Here is a 24,054-nt window from a genome sequence, read left to right as displayed (position 1 = left end):
AAAAAAGTATTTAGTCAGTCAGCAATAGTGCAAGTTCCACCACTTAAAAAGATGAGAGGCGTCTGTAATTTACATCATAGGTAGACCTCAACTATGGGAGACAAACTGAGAAAAAAAAATCCAGAAAATCACATTGTCTGTTTTTTTAACATTTTATTTGCATATTATGGTGGGAAATAAGTATTTGGTCAGAAACAAAATTTCATCTCAATACTTTGTAATATATCCTTTGTTGGCAATGACAGAGGTCAAACGTTTTCTGTAAGTCTTCACAAGGTTGCCACACACTGTTGTTGGTATGTTGGCCCATTCCTCCATGCAGATCTCCTCTAGAGCAGTGATGTTTTTGGCTTTTCGCTTGGCAACACGGACTTTCAACTCCCTCCAAAGGTTTTCTATAGGGTTGAGATCTGGAGACTGGCTAGGCCACTCCAGGACCTTGAAATGCTTCTTACGAAGCTACTCCTTCAATGCCCTGGCGGTGTGCTTTGGATCATTGTCATGTTGAAAGACCCAGCCACGTTTCATCTTCAATGCCCTTGCTGATGGAAGGAGGTTTGCACTCAAAATCTCACGATACATGGCCCCATTCATTCTTTCATGTACCCGGATCAGTCGTCCTGGCCCCTTTGCAGAGAAACAGCCCCAAAGCATGATGTTTCCACCACCATGCTTTACAGTAGGTATGGTGTTTGATGGATGCAACTCAATATTCTTTTTCCTCCAAACACGACAAGTTGTGTTTCTACCAAACAGTTCCAGTTTGGTTTCATCAGACCATAGGACATTCTCCCAAAACTCCTCTGGATCATCCAAAATGCTCTCTAGCAAACTTCAGACGGGCCCGGACATGTACTGGCTTAAGCAGTGGGACACGTCTGGCACTGCAGGATCTGAGTCCATGGTGGCACAGTGTGTTACTTATTGTAGGCCTTGTTACATTGGTCCCAGCTCTCTGCAGTTCATTCACTAGGTCCCCCCGCGTGGTTCTGGGATTTTTGCTCACCGTTCTTGTGATCATTCTGACCCCACGGGGTGGGATTTTGCATGGAGCCCCAGATCGAGGGAGATTATCAGTGGTCTTGTATGTCTTCCATTTTCTAATTATTGCTCCCACTGTTGATTTCTTCACTCCAAGCTGGTTGGCTATTGCAGATTCAGTCTTCCCAGCCTGGTGCAGGGCTACAATTTTGTTTCTGGTGTCCTTTGACAGCTCTTTGGTCTTCACCATAGTGGAGTTTGGAGTCAGACTGTTTGAGGGTGTGCACAGGTGTTTTTTTATACTGATAACAAGTTTAAACAGGTGCCATTACTACAGGTAATGAGTGGAGGAAAGAGGAGACTCTTAAAGAAGAAGTTACAAGTCTGTGAGAGCCAGAAATCTTGATTGTTTGTTTCTGACCAAATACTTATTTTCCACCATAATATGCAAAAAAAATTATTAAAAAAAACAGACAATGTGATTTTCTGGATTTTTTTTTCTCAGTTTGTCTCCCATAGTTGAGGTCTACCTATGATGTAAATTACAGACGCCTCTCATCTTTTTAAGTGGTGGAACTTGCACTATTGCTGACTGACTAAATACTTTTTTGCCCCACTGTATATATATATATATATATATATATATTAATATATCATACAGCGCTAGATAGCTTAAGAGCCGGTAATTCAATTCTCAAACCCGACATGATATGAGACCTGGATTACATACAGTAAACCATGTCATATCCCCATTTTTTTTGCATTATCCACACTACTAATGTTAGTAGTGTGTATGTGCAAAATTTGGGCGCTGCAGCTATTAAATTAAAGGGTCAAATCGCGGAAAAAATTGGCGTGGGCTCCCGCGCAATTTTCTCCGCCAGAATGGTAAAGCCAGTGACTGAGGGCAGATATTAATAGCCTGGAGAGGGTCCATGGTTATTGCCCCCCCCCCCTCTGGCTAAACACATCTGCCCCCAGCCACCCCAGAAAAGGCACATCTGGAAGATGCGCTTATTCTCGCACTTGGCCACTCTCTTCCCATTCCCGTGTAGCGGTGGGATATGGGGTAATGAAGGGTTAATGTCACCTTGCTATTGTAAGGTGACATTAAGCCAGATTAATAATGGAGAGGCGTCAATTATGACACCTATCCATTATTAATCCAATAGTATGAAATGGTTAAAAAAACACACACATTATTACAAAGTATTTTAATGAAATAAATACACAGGTTGTTGTAATATTTTATTATACTGGTAATCCACCTGAAGACCCTTGTCACCTGTAACAAATGTAAAAAAAACAAACAAAAAAATTTTTTTTTCCGCGCCAATTTTTTCCGCGATTTAACCCTTTAGTTTAATAGCTAGAGCGGCCAAATTTTGCACATACACACTACTAACATTAGTAGTGTGGAATATGCAAAAAAAAGGGATATGACATGGTTTACTGTATGCAAACCATGTCTCATATCATGTCGGGTTTGAGAAGGAGATAGGAAAAGCCGGCATTTGAATTACCAGCTTTTAAGCTATCTAGCGCTGTATGAAATATTAATATATAGACATATATGTGTCTCGCTGACATATATATATATATATATATATATATATACCCCTATACTATGTGTAGACATTTATCTTAGCTATTCTATTCTAACCTGTCAGTGTAATTTTACTGTACACCGCACTGAATTGCCCGCTTTTCTCTAGAACACCGCTGCGTATTTCTCGCAAGTCACACTGCTGGTCCGTGTGTAATCCGTATTTTTCTGATCCCCATAGACTTTCATTGGCATATTTTTTGCGCAATACGGTGACAAACGCATCATGCTGCGATTTTCTACGGCCGTAGAAGACCGTATACGGATCAGTAACATAGTAACATAGTAACATAGTTAGTAAGGCCGAAAAAAGACATTTGTCCATCCAGTTCAGCCTATATTCCATCATAATAAATACCCAGATCTACGTCCTTCTACAGAACCTAATAATTGTATGATACAATATTGTTCTGCTCCAGGAAGACATCCAGGCCTCTCTTGAACCCCTCGACTGAGTTTGCCATCACCACCTCCTCAGGCAAGCAATTCCAGATTCTCACTGCCCTAACAGTAAAGAATCCTCTTCTGTGTTGGTGGAAAAACCTTCTCTCCTCCAGACGCAAAGAATGCCCCCTTGTGCCCGTCACCTTCCTTGGTATAAACAGATCCTCAGCGAGATATTTGTATTGTCCCCTTATATACTTATACATGGTTATTAGATCGCCCCTCAGTCGTCTTTTTTCTAGACTAAATAATCCTAATTTCGCTAATCTATCTGGGTATTGTAGTTCTCCCATCCCCTTTATTAATTTTGTTGCCCTCCTTTGTACTCTCTCTAGTTCCATTATATCCTTCCTGAGCACCGGTGCCCAAAACTGGACACAGTACTCCATGTGCGGTCTAACTAGGGATTTGTACAGAGGCAGTATAATGCTCTCATCATGTGTATCCAGACCTCTTTTAATGCACCCCATGATCCTGTTTGCCTTGGCAGCTGCTGCCTGGCACTGGCTGCTCCAGGTAAGTTTATCATTAACTAGGATCCCCAAGTCCTTCTCCCTGTCAGATTTACCCAGTGGTTTCCCGTTCAGTGTGTAATGGTGATATTGATTCCCTCTTCCCATGTGTATAACCTTACATTTATCATTGTTAAACCTCATCTGCCACCTTTCAGCCCAAGTTTCCAACTTATCCAGATCCATCTGTAGCAGAATACTATCTTCTCTTGTATTAACTGCTTTACATAGTTTTGTATCATCTGCAAATATCGATATTTTACTGTGTAAACCTTCTACCAGATCATTAATAAATATGTTGAAGAGAACAGGTCCCAATACTGACCCCTGCGGTACCCCACTGGTCACAGCGACCCAGTTAGAGACTATACCATTTATAACCACCCTCTGCTTTCTATCACTAAGCCAGTTACTAACCCATTTACACACATTTTCCCCCAGACCAAGCATTCTCATTTTGTGTACCAACCTCTTGTGCGGCACGGTATCAAACGCTTTGGAAAAATCGAGATATACCACGTCCAATGACTCACCGTGGTCCAGCCTATAGCTTACCTCTTCATAAAAACTGATTAGATTGGTTTGACAGTAAAATACGGCAGACCTTCATGACCTTGGGATTTTCCGTTTTTCCATGTTCGTTTTTCGCTCCCCTCCTTCCCAGAGCCATAACTTTTTTATTTTTCCGTCAATATGGCCATGTGAAGGCTTATTTTTTGCGAAACAAGTTGTGCTTTTGAACGACAGCATTGGTTTTACCATGTCGTGTACTAGAAAACGGGAAAAGAATTCCAAGTGCGGTGAAATTGCAAAAAAAGTGCAATCCCACACTTGTTTTTTGTTTGGCTTTTTTGCTAGGTTCACTAAATGCTAAAACTGACCAGCCAATATGATTCTCCCAGTCATTACGAGTTCATAGACACCTAACATGACTAGGTTATTTTTTACCTAAGTGGTGAAAAAAAATTCCAAACTTTGCTTTAAAAAAATAAAAAATTGCGCCATTTTCCGATACCCGTAGCGTCTCCATTTTTCATGATCTGGGGTCAGTTGAGGGCTTATTTTTTGTGTGCTGAGCTGGCGTTTTTAGTGATACCATTTCGGTGCAGATACATTCTTTTGATCGCCCGTTATTGCATTTTAATGCAATGTTGCGGCGACCAAAAAAACGTAATTTGGCATTTCTAATTTTTTTCTCGCTATGCTGTTTAGTGATCAGGTTAATGCTTTTTTTTATTGATAGATCGGGCAATTCTGAACGTGGCGATATCAAATATGTGTACGTTTGATTTTTTTATTGATTTATTTTGAATGGGGCGAAAGGGGGGTGATTTAAACTTTTATATTTTTTTTATTTTTTCACATTTTTTTTACTTTTTTTTTTTTTTTTACTTTTGCCATGCTTCAATAGCCTCCATAGAAGGCTAGAAGCTGGCACAATTCGATCGCCTCTGCTACATAGCAGCGATCATCAGATCGCTGCTATGCAGCAGAAATGCAGGTGTGTTATGAGCGCCGACCACAGGGTGGCGCTCACAGCAGGCCGGCATGAGTAACCATAGAGGTCTCAATGACCTCTATGGTTACTATACAGAAGCATCGCTGACCCCCGATCATATGACGGGGTCAGCGATGCACTCATTTCCGGCCGCCCGGCCGGAAGCGCTGGTTAGATGCCGCTGTCAGCGTTTGACAGCGACATTTAACTAGTTAATAGCGGCGGGTGAATCGCGATTTCACCAGGCGCTATTGCGGGCACATGTCAGCTGTTCAAAACAGCTGACATGTCCCGGCTTTGATGCGGGCTCACCACCGGAGAATTAGAATTAGAGTTAGAATTTTTATAGTTTTATTTTAGATTTGTATTATTATACATATTTTTAATATATGTTTTTATTTTAGATTTGCAGTTTACATACTTTAGTTTTTGTATTTGTTTATTCTTTTTTAGATTTTTATTTTAGTTTTGTATTATTGTTAGCTATTAGTTTACATATTTATTTTATATTAAATTTGATTTTTTTATATTTTTATTTTAGATCTGTAGTTATTATTATTAATAATTTACAAATTTGTATTTTACATTTGTATGATGATTCTTTTTATATTTTTTTAATTTTAGATTAGTATTATAATTATGATTATTATTTTACATATTTTGTATTTATTATTTGTAATTAGGATTTTTTTATGTTATTTTATATTATTATTACTACTATTATTATACATATATTTTATTTTTTCTGTTGTACATATTTTTTCCCTCCAGAGAATCTTTGATCACTTGGTACAGTCTACTGTAAAATGAAGGATCCCCTCCGAATCTCTACCTATCGTCCACAGGGCTTTATAGGAGTACCAACATGTCTGTCATGACAACATGGAAGCAAGTCCTGCCCTGACCATGGGTTACACTACCTGAAATGATCACTTTACAGTGCTCATAAAGATGTAATGATTGTGATCTACTAAGTGTACTCAGATGGTTTTCCAAGATTAGAAAATTCTGGCTGCCTTCTCCAGAAACTGCGCCACACCTGTCCACTCAGTGTGTCAGGTAAGGCTACGTTCACATTTGCGCTGTGCGGTGCTGCGTCGGCGACGCAGCGCTCAACGCATGCAAAAACGCATGCAAAACGCAGCTTTTTGTGATGCATGCGTTCATTTTTGCATGATTTTTGGCGCAGAAAAAACTGCATCATGTCAAAATGACGCATGCATCACAAAACGCAAGACAATGCATGTCCATGTGCCCTATAGGGGCGCATGACGCATGCGTCGCCGCGGCTGCGCTCGACGCAGCCCCGCACAACGCTAATGTGAACTTAGCCTAATGTAGCTCAGCTCTATTACAAAAAAATGGGGCTAAGCCGCAATACCATATACTGTACATACAACCTATGGTCCTGTTTTTTGTTTAAAAAACACATGTTATCATCCTGGACAAACCCTCGAAGGACTAGTGTTGAAAAACGATTTATTAAAAGTGTCTACAAAAGAAAATGTTTTTGTTGGTCATAGTGACCAATCACAGCACACGTTTCATTTTACCAGAGCTGTTTCAAAAATGCAAGCTGGGCTCTGATTGGTTGCTATGGGCAACAGTTCTACTACTAGACAGTTTTAACAATTGAGGCCTAGTGTTTTGTAATTTCTTGAAAAACCCTTTCTTTTTATACATTAATCAACAGACCAAATGGCAGAGTTTGAGATCCCTCACCCTTGTACACACACAGCATATATTTATATAGAGAGAGGACAACAGGGTTGTAAATATAAAATGTTTAATTTGTGGTAACTTTTAAATCTTCAAAAGTCGATGCCAAAGATGGACAGAATGGATGGCACATTTTACCCTGAGGGTCGCTGGTCTTCATGGTTCCTTCGCTGTGTTGATGATGTCCTGAAGAAGACAAACCTTTATTTTCCGGGATGCTGACTCTCTCATAGGCAGCGAGAGGACATGTGTTTCAGAGTAAAATGAGTCAAGTCGAAGGATGGGGGGGTCAGTCCTGCTATATAGTTGCTTAAAAAATTTGGAGATTAGAAAAAAAGCACCTATTTTTGTTTTCTTTAAAACTTCAAAACAGCACCACCCTTGTTCGTAGACTGTGCCTGGTATTGCAGCTTAATTCTCTTTATGTGAGCTGCAATACCTTTTACAAGGGTGGCGCAGTTTCCAGTTTTAAGCACCATCATTTAACCCTGTAGACTAGCGCCACACGGCAATCCCGATCATGTAACCAAAAAAAATTTGTGTGACTGTTTTAGCCAAATCCATCCATAGGACCGGTAGGTATTGGTATACAACCTACATAGAAGTCTATGGGGACAAAGTTACGCCACGTTTGCACTTTGTATCTAGTAGTGTTGAATTTTCCTATTACTAGCACTGTTGAGATTTGGACCTGGGTTGTAAAATGACCCGATCGACAATTAGATGGGACGTCAAAATGTAACGCCACAATCTTAAACCCTTCCCACCCCATGACATACTATTACATCATCGTGCTGGCTCAAGATCTGAGCCCGCTCCAGACAAGGGCACCCGCCTTTCACGGCAGCAATCAGACGTAGCGCAGTTGTTTACCCCCTTAAATGCCACTTTCAGCCATTGACAGTGGCACTTAAACATTACATTCCCTGTGGATCGTATGTTCAGGAGCCTTTTCACCATCTCTGCGATGTAATCGTGGCTTGCCACGGAGGCTGATGGCAAGTTGAAAGTCCCCTAAGACGATGATTATTGCTACATACTGCAATACCGGAGCATTACACTTCATAGCACTGTCCATCAAACAATCACAAGTTTCCTAATATGGAGAAAACAAAAAATATATATAAAAAAAACAAGAAAAACAAGCAAAATTTAAAAATCCCCCCCTCCCCATCCAAAATTTAAGAAATTTTAAAACCTAAACATATTTGGTAACGCCTCATCCATAAGAGTCTGAACTGTGAAAACATCAGATTATGTAACCCATAAAGTAAAAGCCGATTAATGAAAAAAAACTGAAGTGCCAAAAGTGCAAGAAAAAAGCAATAAATAGAATTAAAAATATTGCATGTATGTCCCCCAAAATTGTACCATCAAAAACTATAGTTCGGCAGGTAAAACTTGTAAAAAATATAAACCATTAAAAAATATAAACCAAAGGGAAAAACTCAAATTTGCTGCATCCTTGAGGTGTTAATGTTAAGAGAGCAGAGGCCCCTTGTGGCCCTAGCCTTAGGTTTACAAGACCGAGAAGGACAAGGGATCTTCTGCACATGTCCTCCGCCCATGTTGTGTCATTGAGATGTGTTTTACAATGTTATGCTGCATTTGTGATGGATGGTTTTATGTCAAACTTGAAAAAAGTTTTAAAAAACATTGTTTCTTTGCCAAAATACTTCTTCTTGCATGTTGGTTTTAAGGCCTTTGATGGGTGATGGTAAAGTCACAGAGTCAGTGTTTGGTTTCACTAATGTATCATCGCAGGCACCGGATGCTGAAGACACACTTGTCCCTCTCCTGGGAAGAGTAGTGGAGATTGGATATAATGCTGGACCAGATCGATGACGCATGGTAAAGATGGGCCACTGTCACCAAGCATGTACCGGCCATCTGGCAGGCCTATCACCTTTACGTGCAAGATGCTGCCACGTCCTCTGTCAAATATAAAGAATTTTCAGATTAACTGATTAGAAAAGTGAAAAATTTGAGCTGTAGTTCCTCCATCAAATACATTCAAACTGTGCCAAAAAGGTGTGCCCTATGTAAAAAAGAGAACCTTTTAGGAAAATTCTACTAATCTAAGTAATGGTACGGCTGTATAGGTGGTAAAATGATGAGAAAAATGACACTTCTCTTGTAGAAAAATATTTAGAACTAGCTGAAGAGCCTGGCGTTGCCTGGGCATAGTAAATATCTGTGGTTAGTTATAGCACCTCACTTCTCTTATTTTCCCATCACCTCTCATTTTCCCCATCACATCTTTCATTTCCCCCCTCACATCTCTCATTTTCTCCCTCACACCTCTCATTTTCCCCCTCATTCCTCTTATGTTCCCCCTCACTCCTCTCATTCCCCCCTAACACTTGTCATTTCGACCTCATATCTGTCATTTTCCGATCACTCCACTATTTTCCCTCACTCCTCTCATTTTGCACTCACAACTTTTCATTTTCACCTCACACCTCTCATTTTCACCTCAGTATATACATGTTTGTCATTTCCCTTATATATAGTATACACCTGTATGTCATCTCCTGTATGTAGTATATACCTGTATGTCATCTCCCCTGTATATAGTATATACCTGTGTGTCATCTCCCCTGTATATAGTATATATCTGTGTATCATCTCCTCCTGTATATAGTATATACCTGTATGTCATCTCCTCCTATATATAGCATATACCTGTAAGTCATCTCCTCCTGTATATAGTATATACCTGTATGTCATCTCCTCCTATATATAGCATATACCTGTATGTCATCTCCTCCTGTATATAGTATATACCTGTAGGTCATCTGCTCCTGTATATAGTATATACCTGTGTGTCATCTCCTCCTGTATATAGTATATACCTGTATGTCATCTCCTCCTGTATATAGTATGTACCCGTATGTCATCTCCTCTATATAGTATATACATGTGTGTCATTTCTCCTGTATATAGTATATACCTGTGTGTCATCTCACCGTACATAGTATATATCTGTATGTCATCTCCTCCTGTATTAGACCTCGTTCACACGTTATTTGGTAAGTATTTTTACCTCAGTATTTGTAAGCTAAATTGGCAGCCTGATAAATCCCCAGCCAACAGGAAGCCCTCCCCCTGACAGGTCATGTGACTGACAGCTGCCGTATTTCCTATAAGGTACATTTGTTGCTCTTGTAGTTTGTCTGCTTATTAATCTGATTTTTATTTTTGAAGGATAATACCAGACTTGTGTGTATTTTAGGCCGAGTTTCGTGTGTCAAGTTGTGTGTTTTGAGTTGCATGTGGCTACATGCATGTAGCAATTTTTGTGAGATGAGTTTTGTGTGGCGACATGCATGTAGCAACTTTTTGTGCGTCAAGTTGCACGTGACAGGTTAGTGTAGCAAGTTGTGTGCAGCAAGTTTTGCGCATGGCGAGTTTTGCGCATGGCGAGTTTTATGTGTGTTGCGTTTTGAGTATGTGCAAGTTTTCTGTGAGGCAACTTTTGCATGTGTTGCAACTTTTGTGCATGTGGCAATTTTTCCGCGTGTGGCGAGTTTTCCATGAGGTGAGTTTTGCATGTGTGGTGAGTTTTGCGTGAGCCTAGTTTTGCATGTGGCGAGTTTTGCACGTGGCGAGTTTTGAGCGGCGACTTTTCTGTTTCAACTTTTATGTGGCGAGGTTGGTGTATGTGTGGTGAAATGTGTGCTGAGGGTGGTATATGTGTTCAAGCACGTGGTAGTGTGTGGCGCATTTTGTGTGTGTGTTCATATCCCCGTGTGTGGTGAGTACCCCATGTCGGGGCCCCACCTTAGCAACTGTACGGTATATACTCTTTGGCGCCATCGCTCTCATTCTTTAAGTCCCCCTTGTTCACATCTGGCAGCTGTCAATTTGCCTCCAACACTTTTCCTTTCACTTTTTCCCCATTATGTAGATAGGGGCAAAATTGTTTTGTGAATTGGAAAGCGCGGGGTTAAAATTTCACCTCACAACATAGCCTATGACGCTCTCGGGGTCCAGACGTGTGACTGTGCAAAATTTTGTGGTTGTAGCTGCGACACTTCCAACACTTTTCCTTTCACTTTTTCCCCATTATGTAGATAGGGGCAAAATTGTTTGGTGAATTGGAAGGCGTGGGGTTAAAATTTCACCTCACAACATAGCCTATGACGCTCTCGGGGTCCAGACGTGTGACTGTGCAAAATTTTGTGGCTGTAGCTGCGACGGTTCAGATGCCAATCCCGGACATACACACACACACACATACATACACACATTCAGCTTTATATATTAGACTAGCTGAAGAGCCTCTCATTTTCCCAATCACATCTTTCATTTTCCCCCTCACAGCTCTCATTTTCTCCCTCACACCTCTCATTTTCTCCCTCACTCCTCTCATTCCCCCCTAACACTTGTCATTTCAACCTCACATCTGTCATTTTCTGATCACTCCACTATTTTTCCTCACTCCTCTCATTTTGCACTCACACCTTTTCATTTTCACCTCACACCTCTCATTTTCACCTCATCACCTCAGTATATACATGTTTGTCATCTCCCTTATATATAGTATACATCTGTATGTCATCTCCTGTATATAGTATATACCTGTATGTCATCTCCCCTGTATATAGTATATACCTGCTGTGTCATCTCCCCTATGTATAGTATATACCTGAATGTCATCTCCTTCTATATATAGTATATACCTGTATGTCATCTCCTCCTGTATATAGTATATACCTGTGTGTCATCTCCCCTGTATATAGTATATATCTGTGTGTCATCTCCTCCTGTATATAGTATATACCTGCATGTCATCTTCTATATATAGCATATACCTGTGTGTCATCTCCTCCTGTATATAGTATATACCTGTATGTCATCTCCTCCTCTATATAGTATATACCTGTGTGTCATCTCTCCTGTATATAGTATATATCTGTGTGTCATCTCCCCTGTATATAGTACATACCTGTGTGTCATCTCCTCCTGTATTAGACCTCGTTCACACGTTATTTGCTCAGTATTTTTACCTCAGTATTTGTAAGCTAAATTGGCAGCCTGATAAATCCCCAGCCAACAGGAAGCCCTCCCCCTGGCTGTATATATTAGCTCACACATACACATAATAGTCAGGTCATGTGACTGACAGCTGCCGTATTTCCTATATGGTACATTTATTGCTCTTGTAGTTTGTCTGCTTATTAATCAGATTTTTATTTTTGAAGGATAATACCAGACTTGTGTGTGTTTTAGGGCGAGTTTCGTTTGTCAAGTTGTGTGTGTTAAGTTGTGTGTGGCGACATGCATGTAGCGACTTTTGTGAGATGAGTTTTGTGTGGCAACATGCGTGTAGCAACTTGTTGTGTGTCGAGTTGCATGTGACAGGTTAGTGTAGCAAGTTGTGTGCAGCAAGTTTTGCGCATGGCGAGTTTTGCGCGTGGTGAGTTTTATGTCTGGTGCCTTTTGAGTATGTGCAAGTTTTGTGTGAGGCAACTTTTGCATGTGTTGCAAATTTTGTGCATGTGGCAATTTTTCCGCGTGTGCAAATTTTGCGTGTGGCGAGTTTTCCATGAGGTGAGTTTTGCACTTGTGGCGAGTTTTGCATGAGCCTAGTTTTTGCATGTGGCGAGTTTTGCGCGTGGCGAGTTTTGAGAGGCGCCTTTTGTGTTTCGACTTTTATGTGGCGAGGTTGGTGTATGTGTGGTGAAATGTGTGCTGAGGGTGGTATATGTGTTCAAGCATGTGGTAGTGTGTGGCGCATTTTGTGTGTGTGTTCATATCCCCGTGTGTGGTGAGTATCTCATGTCGGGGCCCCACCTTAGCAACTGATCGGTATATACTCTTTGGCGCCATCGCGCTCATTCTTTAAGTCCCCCTTGTTCACATCTGGCAGCTGTCAATTTGCCTCCAACACTTTTCCTTTCACTTTTCCCCATTATGTAGATAGGGGAAAAATAGTTTGGTGAATTGGAAAGCGCAGTGTTAAAATTTCACCTCACAACATATCCTATGACTCTCTCAGGGTCCAGACGTGTGACTGTGCAAAATTTTGTGGCTGTAGCTGCGACGCCTCCAACACTTTTCATTTCACTTTTTCCCCGTTATGTAGATAGGGGCAAAATTTTTTTTTGAATTGGAAAGCGCGGGGGTAAAATTTCACCTCACAACGTAGCCTATGACGCTCTCAGGGTCCAGACGTGTGACTGTGCAAAATTTTGTTTCTGTAGCTGCGACGCCTCCAACACTTTTCCTTTCACTTTTTTCCCCATTATGTAGATAGGGGCAAAATTGTTTGGTGAATTGGAACGCGTGGGGTTAAAATTTCGCCTCACAATATAGCCTATGACGCTCTCGGGGTCCAGATGTGTGACTGTGCAAAATTTTGTGGCTGTAGCTGCGACGGTGCAGATGCCAATCCCGGACATACACACATACACACACACACACACACACACACACACACATACACACATTCAGCTTTATATAGTAGATTGAGAGTCCTCAGTGGTTGATACCTTTTAATGGCTATCTGAAAAGATGGTAACAAATTGCAAGCTTTCCATACTACACAGGTCTCTTCATCAGACAAAGACTAAAATAAATTCTGAAGAATCACATATTTATGCACATAAATTAGCAGTAAATTGCAAAATTGCTTGCATTTACAAGCTCTATCCAACAATAGCCATTTGTGCAGATGGGAAAAATCCTTTGAAACCCCCTATACTCATTAGAGATACAAGTGCTTCTCACAAAATTAGAATATCATAAAAACACCAAGGTTACCTACCGGTAGCCGTTTTTTCTGGAACCCACGACAGTACACCTGAGAGAGGGGATCTGCCCAGTCAGGACAGGAAACCCTACTGAAAATAAAAGGGCGGTACCTCTCTGTCGCTTCAGTTGGTTTTCAGAGCATAAGAGGCCCCCCTGGTTAGTTCACATGGCAAATCCATCACCACATCATATGAACTAAAAACACCCAAAACTATAGTGCACACCAAAGAGGTGATAATGGGGGGGAATATACAGGTGCCGTCATGGGTTCCAGAAAAAACAGCTACCGGTAAGTTATCTTGGTGTTTTCCCTTCCCCCATGACGGCACACCTGAGAGACTTTTGTAGAATGAAACCTTAGGGAGGGACCACCGCTTGAAGTACCCTTCTAACAAAGGTTAGGTCAGCAGAGGAGGAAAGGTCAAGCCGGTAGTGTTTGAAAAAAGTTTAGGGTGAGGACCAGGTAGCGGCCTTGCAAATTTGGTCAATTGATACCTCAGCCTTCTCTGCCCAGGAGGTAGCCACGGCTCTGGTGGAGTGAGCCTTGATGCCATCAGGAATCGGAGGCCACTCGCAGAATAGGACAGACTAATGGCCTCCCTGATCCATCTAGCAATGGTACTTTTAGCTACCCCACACCCTTTTTTACTACCCTGAAAGGCTACAAATAGGGTTTGGTCTTTCCCCCACTGACTAGACATGGTCATGTATTGTAACATAGATCTTCTTACATCTAACATATGGAACTTTTGCTCCGATAATACACTGGCAACGGGGCAGGCCGGCACCTCCAAGGCATACTGGCTAAGCTCTAGCCATATATCAAGCTTGGAAACCCAAAACTTAAAGGGGGCAGAACCATCCTGGGACCACTGACATGGTTGGACATGTAGTCTGCCACCATCTTACGGTAATGCTGCGTCCTGCTGAATGGAACCATATGGGATGGTGCATGACGTGGTTGCGGGCACACAAAACTTTGCCACATTTTGGCAAGACTGGACTGGCCTTCTGCAGAGGTGCTGCTCCTGCTCTGTGGACGGCTTCCTCCCTGTCCTGGAGGCACTGAGCTTCCATGTGAAACCCTCGAAGTAGTCCTCTCAGGTGGAAATGAGGACAACATCGAATGTACCAGTGTGTCTTGGAACTCTTGCATTTTACGATCCCGGTTCAACGGTGTTATCAGGGTTTGTAGGTTGTCCCGGTAGCGAGGATCCAGGAGGCTGGCCACCGAGTAATCATCAGTGTTGAGAATGCGAGCGATGCGGCGGTCATTTAGAAGGCACTGCAGCATGAAATCACTCATGTGTTGCAGACTGCCGACTGGCCACACCCCACTGTCTCCTGCTTGAGGCGTGCTCTCTGTCTCTTCTGCATCCCCCCATGCTCGCTGTAAATGATGACTACCAGTGTGTGGTGTACCACCCTCCTCTGGCCATACTACTTCCTCCTCCAATTCTTCCTCCTTCTCTTCATCAAAAAGTGTCCCCTGTCTGGACCTTTGTGAGCTGCCATGTTGCCTGGCTAACAACCCACCCGTAGAGCTGTGGGTAGACTGTCCCGATACAGAAGGCATTGTCAGCATTTATTCCTTCTCCTCGTCCAAAACTGCATCCCTGATCCCTAGCATAGTTTTTTCAAAGAGGCATATGAGGGGTACAGTGATGCTGACTATAGCATCATCCACGCTCTACATGAGAATGGAATCATGAAAGGGCCGCAAAATACAGCAGATGTCCTTCATATATGCCCACTCGGCACATATGAAGTGTGGCCTGCGAGCTGTGTGACTCGTTTGCGCCTGATGCAGCTGGAATTCCATTACTGCCTGCTGCTGCTCACACAACCTCTCCAGAATATGCAACATGGAATTCCACCTACTGCGGATGTCACTTATGAGGCGGTGTTCAGGCAGGTTAAATCTTCGCTGCAGAGCTGCAATGCACGCATTGTGTACGCTCGAATGGCTCAAGTGAGCGCACTCGCCACGGACCTTGTGCAGAAGATATTCAAGATCCGGACAGCTTTTAAGAAAACTCTGCACGACCAAATTTAACACATGTGCCAGGCATGGGATGTCAGTCAGATTGGCTAGACCCAGAGCTGCCACCAGGTTTCGCCCATTATCACACACCACATACCTGGCTGGAAGTTGAGCGGCCCAAACCACTAGTTGCTCTGCTGCTTGATGGCATTCCACAGCTGCTCTGCAGTGTGGCTTGTATCCCCCAAACTAATTAATTTCAACACGGCCTGTTGACGTTTGGCCATGGCAGTGCTCAACTTGGGCGTGCCAGTGGATGGTTCACCAATCCTTGTGGATGTAGATGGTGCCAACTGCTGTGCGGAGGAATCTGAGGAAGTGGAGTAGGAGGAAGAAGCAATGCAAACGGATGAAAGTCCTGCAATTCTTGGCGTTGCAGGAGCTGCACAGTGCCACTATCCACTTCTGTACCCGGCTCCACCACATTTACCCAATGGGCAGTAAGAGAAATGTAGGGTCCCTGACCGTGCTTACTGGTACATGCATCGGTGGTCAGTTGGACCTTGCTGCTGATGGCGTTAAGTAGTGCATGCTTGATATTTTTCTCCACGTGCTGTTGCAGGGCAGGGACGGCTTTTCGACTAAAATAGTGGCGGCAAGGAACACAGTATTGTGGGACTGCCAATGTCATGAGGTTGCGAAAGGCGTCCATGTCCACCAGCCTGAATGATAGCATTTCAAGGGCCAGCAGTTTTGAAATGCTAGCATTGAGGGCCTGTGCTCAGGGGTGGCTTGCCAGGAATTTGTGGGTGGCACGGTGGCACAGTGGTTAGCACTGCAGCCTTGCAGCGCTGGGGTCGTGGGTTCTAATCCCACCCAGGACATCATCTGCAAAGAGTTTGTATGGGTTTCCTCCGGGCACTCCGGTTTCCTCCCACATTCCAAAGACATACTGATAGGGATTCTAGATTTTGAGCTCCATCGGGGACAGTGATGATAATGTGTGCAAAACTGTAAAGCGCTGCGGAATATGTTAGCGCTATATAAAAAATAAAGATTATTAGTATTAATATTAATTTCCTTTTTTGAGCCCATAACTGTGGGACGGATGGCTGCAGGCTAGACTGGGACTGTAAGGATAACCGGGATTGTGAGGTTGGTGGCGGTGTGACAGTGATGATGGCTGTCTATACACTACTGCAGGAGGACGTTCCCTCTCTCTCCTGGGAGGAACAAGTTACAACGTTAGCGGAAGAGGTGGCACATGGAGCTGCAGGTTGGGCACTTGTGACTTGTCCACTCCGCAACGTGCTTATTCCTCAAATGCCTCAACATATTGGTGGTATTGAGGTTGTGAACGTTTTTCCCTCGCTTCAGAGTTAGATGACATCTAACTGTTGTAATGTCATCAGCAACTTGGTAAAAAAAGGCCCAGGTGCTCTCTTTGGAGCACCCCTTGCATTAGTTTTTTTGTGGGTCCTGCTCCTTCCGGGTGCCGAAGTGGAGGCTACAGGCAACCAACTCTCGCCCCTCACTCTACTCCCTTTTTTAGCCCTCTGTTGCTGTACTGTTGTGGGAATCTCTACCTCTGAGCTGCTACCACCTCTTTGCTGTCCCTCACACCATGATGAATCAAAGACCTTATCTGTTGGACCCTCTTCCAACACCTCAGATGACTGCTCCTCCCGGGTCGTTTGTATACTGCAGGATGCACCAGCTAATGCCACCTGAGTTTCATCATCATCTGATGCGTACTGTGGTCGGCTGACTGTGTGCACAGGGCTACCCGCCTCTTCTTCTTCTGAGAGAAATAAAAGTTGGGCACCACTGCTTAAAAGCTCTTCTTCCTGTTGTCGAATACTGCCTGACTGGCCCCCTGATCCACAGCCAACAGATTCTTCAAACAGAAGTAAAGATGGCTCCTGTACTGGTCCCTCTAACTGCCTGGGTAATTTGGCAGGTGGTGGTGAAGAAGCAGAGCGGTGCTCTACACTGACATGAGCAGACTCTATGCTCTGTATCTGGGAGGATGAGGATGAGGAACGAATTGAAGTCGATGTCGCAGCTGCCATCCATCCAACAACGGTTTCAATTTGTTCTTCCCCCAGCAATGGGATACCACGACCTCCAACAAAGCTGCGCATGAAGGACTGTTCCCGGGAATAGCTAGTGGCTGAGTCACTTGTGCCCACAGCAGGCAAAGATTCTCCACTCTCCCTGCAACACCTCCGCAACCGCGGCCGCGACCACGTCTCTTACTCCCTGCCTTCCTCATCTCTCTAGTCTTAGATGGGCAGAAGGGCAGAAGAGTTCTCCTATTTAGTGTGCCTAAACCTCTAAAGCTGCAGACAGGTGTAAGAAACACTAATTGGATCTAGTTTGGCGCAAACTTTAATAGAAACTGATGTGGCCTAAATGAATATGAACTGTTGTTGTGTGAACTGTATTTATCAAAATCTGAAAGTATCACAGAGTTTTTGCAGCAGTTGCACCGTGGGGGCGTAATCTACGGTGCAAAAGTGGAATCTACAAATATTCTGCGAATACTAGGTGAGAATGTGCAAGGCTGCACAATCCCACAACAAAAACACGATAGTGTGATTACACCTCGACTGCTGCACAGAGGTGTAAACCGACACTAATTGGAAGTATTGTGGTGATTCCAATTAGAGTGCAATCTCACACAAAATGCAGTTGGTAGTATTAGGAATTTTTGTCACAGTTGCACCGTGGGGGCGTAATCTACGGTGCAAAAGTGGAAGCTACAAATATTCTACTAAGGCCAGTCTCACACGTCCAGATAATTTCGGTACCGGAGAAATCAGTACCGGAATTATCCGTGTCCATGTGTCCGTGTGCTCACGTGGCACATCAGTGTGGCACACATGCGGCATCTGTGTGCCGCCCGTGTGCCGACTGGGTACCACACGCACCGTGCAGGAGACAGCACTACAGTTAAGCGCTGTCCCCTGCATCTGGTGCTGAAGCCGCCATTCATTTCTTCTCTCCAGCATCGTTCGCTGGAGAGAAGATATGAAAAATCTTTTTTTTTTGGGTGTTTAAAAACAAGATCCCTGGCCCCAAGCCCCTCCCACCCCCTGTGCGCCCCCCCAGCTGTTAATAAAATACTTACCCGGCTCCCTCGCTGCTTCCTACTTCCCATAGGGGTGGAGCCACATATTCATCACCGTAATGGGCGGCACCACGTGACCGCTCATAAAGGAGAAGCTGCAGCGAGGACAGGAAGCAGCGAGGGAGCCGGGTAAGTATTTTATTTACAGCGGGGGGGGGGGGCCGCACAGGGGGTGGGAGAGGGTTGGGGACAGGGATCGTATTTTTAAACACCAAAAAAAAATAAAATAAGATTTTTCATATCTTCTCTCCAGCGAACGATGCTGGAGAGAAGAAATGAATAGCGTCATCTGTAAAACACGGCGGAGGCAGTGTGATGGCTTGGGCATGCATGGCTGCCAGTGGCACTGGATCACTAGTGTTTATTGATGATCTGACACAGGACAGAAGCAGCCAAATGAATTCTGAGGTATTCAGAGCCATACTGTGTGCTCAGATCCAGCCAAATGAAGCCAAACTGATTGGTCCTCGTTTCATACTACAAATGGACAATGACCCAAAACATAAAGCCAAAGCAACCCAGGAGTTTATTAAAGCAAAGAAGTGGAATATCCTTGAATGGCCAAGTCAGTCACCTGATCTCAACCCAATTGAGCATGCATTTCACTTGTTAAAGACGAAACTTCAGACAGAAAGGCCCACAAACAAACAGCAACTGAAAACTACCGCAGTGAAGGCCTGGCAGAGCATCAAATAGAGGAAACACAGCGTCTGGTGATGTCCATGAGTTCAAGACTTCAGGCAGTCATTGCCAACAAAGGGTTTTCAACCAAGTACTAAAAATGAACATTTTATTTAAAATTATTGAATCTGTCCAATTACTTTTGGTCCCTTTAAAAACAGGGTGGCACATGTTAAGGAGCTGAAACTCCTAAACCCTTCAGCCAATTTTAATGTGGATACCCTCTAATGAAAGCTGACAGTCTGAATTTCAACTGCATCTGAATTGTTTTGTTTAAAATTCATTGTGGCAATGTCTATAACCAAAATTAGAAAAATGTTGTCTCTGTCCAAATATATATGGACCTAACTGTATATTTTATTGAAATTTGGCCAATATATTCTGGACCAAAACTGCAGAGATGTCATGAAATGTCAGCCCTCTACGGCTTTTCGAAAAAAAAAGTTATTGCAATTTTAAAACGGAATAGTTACAATTGTACCTACTCAGCCGGACGAAGGTTAAGAAAAAAATCACAGGGTAGTGAAGCACAGTCAGTGAAGGTACTTTAAGACCCATTGCAGACCTGACCGCTTTGACCAGTTTTTCTACATCCTCAGTTGGAAAACATGGTCGACCCCCTGTATCACTATCTGAGGAGGAATCTCAGGACCAGATAGAGGCGGAGGAGGTTGAGGGAGACCGGGATGATTTATGACTCTCCTGTCTCTGAGAGACATCTGAATCCGTAGACACCTTGTGGCTTTTCCTCCCTGTTTTTTTAAGGGCCAGTTTTAAGGAGTCTTTTATCTCTGCCTGTATTATGGCTTTAAGGCTAGTGGTGAAATTAGGGGTTTCATCCTGTATGGTTTTATTAATGCAGTCAGAGCAGAGGTCCTTCTGCCACTGAACTGCAAGTGGAACTTTACACAGGGCACATTCTCGGTTCTTTGTTTTGCCGCTAGATTTCCTCGACCCCTAGTGATCAAACAGAAAAAATGGACCCTGTTACCATAAGGGTGTCATTCACGTAGATCACTCACCACCGCAGACAGTCAAGGGTACCGGTTTCGAAGGCTGGACAGATGTACGTGCAGCGTCCCTTCTGGACGCCGAAGAGTCTTGCCAGACAGGACGACTGCTGCTCCTACCACTTGAGCGGCTGCTCCTGGTATGCTTGTGGCTCGGCAAGGCACCTGGCGAGAGCTCCTGATGCGGCTGCTGCTGCTGCTGTGATGGCGGCTGCTGCTGCTGCTCCTGTTGCCTCACTTCCATGATGAAGCTTTTGGGCAAGAGCACGTCTTCTGTGGTCAACCCCGCTTTTTATGGGCGATCCACTGCACTCCCCACCTCCCAATAGTGGCCCCTCCCCTCCTCTGCCGCACTGCCGGAGTCCTTTTCCACTGGCCGGCGTTTTCTTCATGGGCGCCGCAATCTTGGATCCGGCGCCCACCTCTGACGTCACGTGGGCACGCCCATTCCCAGCGTGCCTTGCGTGTGACATCAGACGGGCGACCCGGAAGTGGCTGCCGCACCTGGATGCAGGCAGAGAGAGGAGGGCGGCGTGGCAGCCATGGAAGGAGCCCGGCCATCCTACCATGCTGCACAGATGCCCGCTTGGACCCAGAGCCCCGGAGGACCTGCGGATGGTGCATCCAGAACCAAGAGCACCGACACACAGGCGCTGCCTGTTCTACCATGCTGGGTCCCTGGTAAGTGGAAACTTCCGGCGTGTTCAGCACGAGGGTCCCTGTCAGGACAGGAAACCCAACTGATGCGACAGAGAGGTACCGCCCTTTTATTTTCAGTAGGGTTTCCTGTCCTGACTGGGCAAATCCCCTCTCTCAGGTGTGCCGTCATGGGGGAAGGGAAAAAGTTAATTTATTTCAGTTCTTCAATACAAAAAGTGAAAAGTATTGATTTCTGTTAATGTTGATGTTTATGGCTTACAGCCAATGAAAACCCAAAAATCATTATCTTAGTAAATTAGAATACTTTATAACAGCAGCTTGAAAAATGACTTTAAAATCCGAAATGTTGGCCTACTGAAATGTAGAATGCAGAGGCATACAATCCAAGCTGCTTGAGGTCTAGTGTGAAGTTTCCACAATCAGTGATGGTTTGTGGAGCCATGTCATCTGCTGGTGCAGGTCCACTGTGTTTTATCAAGACCAAAGTCAGCACAGCCGTCTACCAGGAAATTTTAGAGCACTTCATGCTTCCCTCTGCGGACAAGCTTTTTAGAGATGGAAATTTCATTCTCCAGCAGGACTTGGCACCTCTCCACACTGCAAAAAGTATCAATATTTGGTTTACAAACAGTATCACTGTGCTTCATTGTCCAACAAATTCACCTGACCTTAACCCCATAGAGAATCTATGGAGTATTGTCAAGAGGAAGATGAGAGACGCCAGACTCAATAATGCAGATGAACTGATGGCTGCTATCAAAGCAACCTGGGCTTCCATAACACCTCCGCAGTTCCATAGGCTGATCACCTCCATGCCACGCTGCATTGATGCAGGAATTGGGGCAAAAGGAGCCCCGACCAAGTATTGAGTGCATTTACTGAACATACATTTATTTCAGTAGGCCAACATTTCGTATTTTAAAATCATTTTTTCAAGCTGGTACTAGAAAGTATTCTAATTTACTGAGATAATCACTTTTGGTTTTTCATTGGCTGTAAGCTATAATCATCAACATCAACAGAAATAAACACTTGAAATAGATCACTCTATTTGGAATGCTTCTGTATAATATAGGAGTTTAACTTTTGGCACTGAAGAACTGAAATAAATTAACTTTTTGATTATATTCTAATTTTGTGAGAAGCACTTCTATATTCCAAAGACATACTGATAGGGATTTTAGATTGTGAGCCCCATCGGGGACAGCGATGATAATGTGTACAAACTGTAAAGCGCTGTGGAATATGTTGGTGCTATATAAATAAAAGATTATTATTATATACTAGATAGTGGCCCGATTCTAACGCATCGGGTATTCTAGAATATGTATGTAGGTTTATTTATGAAGTAAACGTGAGTGAACTATGTGGCACTGTGACTGACAGAATTTGTTCAGTAAACGTGACTGAACTACGTGGCACTGTGACTGACAGAACTTGTTCAGTAAATGTGACTGAACGATGTGGCACTGTGACTGACAGAACTTGTCCAGTAAACGTGACTGAACTACATCATACTGTGACTGACAGAACTTGTTCAGAAATGTGAGTGAACTACGTCGCGCTGTGAGTGGGGGTTAAATTCCGCGCCAATATCGCTGATTGGTCGCGCCAGCCGGCTGCAACCAATCAGCGACACGGGATTTCCGTTACAGACAAACAGACAGAATTAGATGATTATATAGTAGATGAAAATAAGCAGCACTCCTATAAATTGTGGAAAGTGGATGACTTTTTGTTAACCCTTGTGACGTTTCCGATCCATAACAGAACATTTCTCTGCTATGGAATTAAAATGTTACGACATGGGCTAATAATCAATGTGCTGATTATTTTCTTTTTATAAATCTCTTTGATTTAAGGGTGTGTCCTAAAATCATTTCACCCACTGCTTAATATTTGGTGGTGCTCAGTTATGACACATATATCAAGGCCGACATCACCATCCCGGGCAAGAGGGCAAGTGCTGGGGTCTACAAGTCCTCTGGAACATGGCATACTATGGGGCTTGTAAGTAGCGAGGCCTTGATGCCAGCTCCGACACAATTGAAAACAATGATAAACAAGGGAGACATCCGCTGACGCTCCCTCTCCCATCATTCCCCTTCTGTGTCTGAGCTCTGTTACATCTTAGCATAGAGGGTGCAATGACGTCAGTACTGTGCACTCTCTGTGCCGAGCAATGCAAATGGTCAGAATACGCCGAGAAGACCAGAGCAGCGGGGAACAGGGATAAGTGTTATATAGGGCCCATTATACTGTTGAAGTAATATTTGGGGCCCATTATACTGTATGGAGTAATATATGGGGCCCATTATACTGTATGTTCTCCCCTATCTTCTGGGTAGGGGATCACTTTCTGTTTGTTGTGGATCTGACCGCTGGGACCCCCATGATCCTGGGAAATTTAGATTTGAAGAGCACCGTGTAAATGGAGCTGTGATCGATCATACGCACTGTGGAGTCATTCACATGTGTCTCTTCAAATAACTCCTTTAAGAGAACAAAGTATAGCACAAATTCACTGATCGGGGCTGATGAGTGTTATAGTATGTGAGATGGCGGGGTTTGTATGGCAGGCTGCTTTTTTGTCCTAGTCCGGCCCCGACACAGGAAAACGGGAGAAATAAAAGAAGTAAAAAAATTAAACTCACTGATTCATCACTTACCTAACCGATAGGAAGAACATACTCTCAGCCTCTGTACGCACTAAAAAGCTCCCAGGTTCGCTTTTGTGCAAGCGTCTCTCGGCATCAGTGCAGCTCAGAGCTCCATGGAACCACCTGTACGTGGAACAAATTTGCAGTTAGACTTGAATGTATCGCTCTTTCTTCTTCTAGCTCACTATCTACTCACGTTTGTCTTTGCAACTCTACAAAATTTGCTTTCCGCACCCTTGTAGAATCTATGAGCTCTTTGGGCGGAGACCCATGTTCTCGCAGATGAGAGACCATTTCGGGGCTAGATGGTCTGAGATTTACTGGACTTCTCGGAGTGGACTGTAGAAGCCGCGCTCTCATGTGGGGAGAACTACAAGGCCAGGCTGAGCTCTCAAACTGTACTGGAA

At 43.7% G+C, this 24,054-nt stretch overlaps 1 protein-coding gene across 2 annotated transcripts in view; it reads right to left on the bottom strand.

Moving 5' to 3' along the window:
• LOC138637985 (SH2 domain-containing adapter protein D-like) overlaps positions 1 to 24,054 on the bottom strand; it is a 138,036-nt gene that overhangs the window by 89,532 nt on the left and 24,450 nt on the right. Inside the window, exons 6-8 of one of the 2 annotated variants that reach the window (XM_069726928.1) lie at positions 23,844 to 24,048; positions 23,657 to 23,770; positions 6,504 to 8,694 (exon numbers count right to left, since the gene is read on the bottom strand). In XM_069726928.1, the coding sequence (XP_069583029.1) occupies positions 8,508 to 8,694; positions 23,657 to 23,770; positions 23,844 to 24,048 (506 nt within the window). In that variant the 3' untranslated portion in view covers positions 6,504 to 8,507. Of the gene's footprint in view, positions 1 to 6,503; positions 8,695 to 23,656; positions 23,771 to 23,843; positions 24,049 to 24,054 lie in introns of those variants that run through there. The other variant, XM_069726921.1, reaches the window with a different exon arrangement.

The sequence above is a fragment of the Ranitomeya imitator genome, chromosome 1 (genome assembly GCF_032444005.1).
Source record: "Ranitomeya imitator isolate aRanImi1 chromosome 1, aRanImi1.pri, whole genome shotgun sequence".
NCBI lineage: Eukaryota > Metazoa > Chordata > Amphibia > Anura > Dendrobatidae > Ranitomeya > Ranitomeya imitator.
Note: the sequence above shows the minus strand (reverse complement) of the source record. Positions and strands in the feature narration are given on the sequence as shown.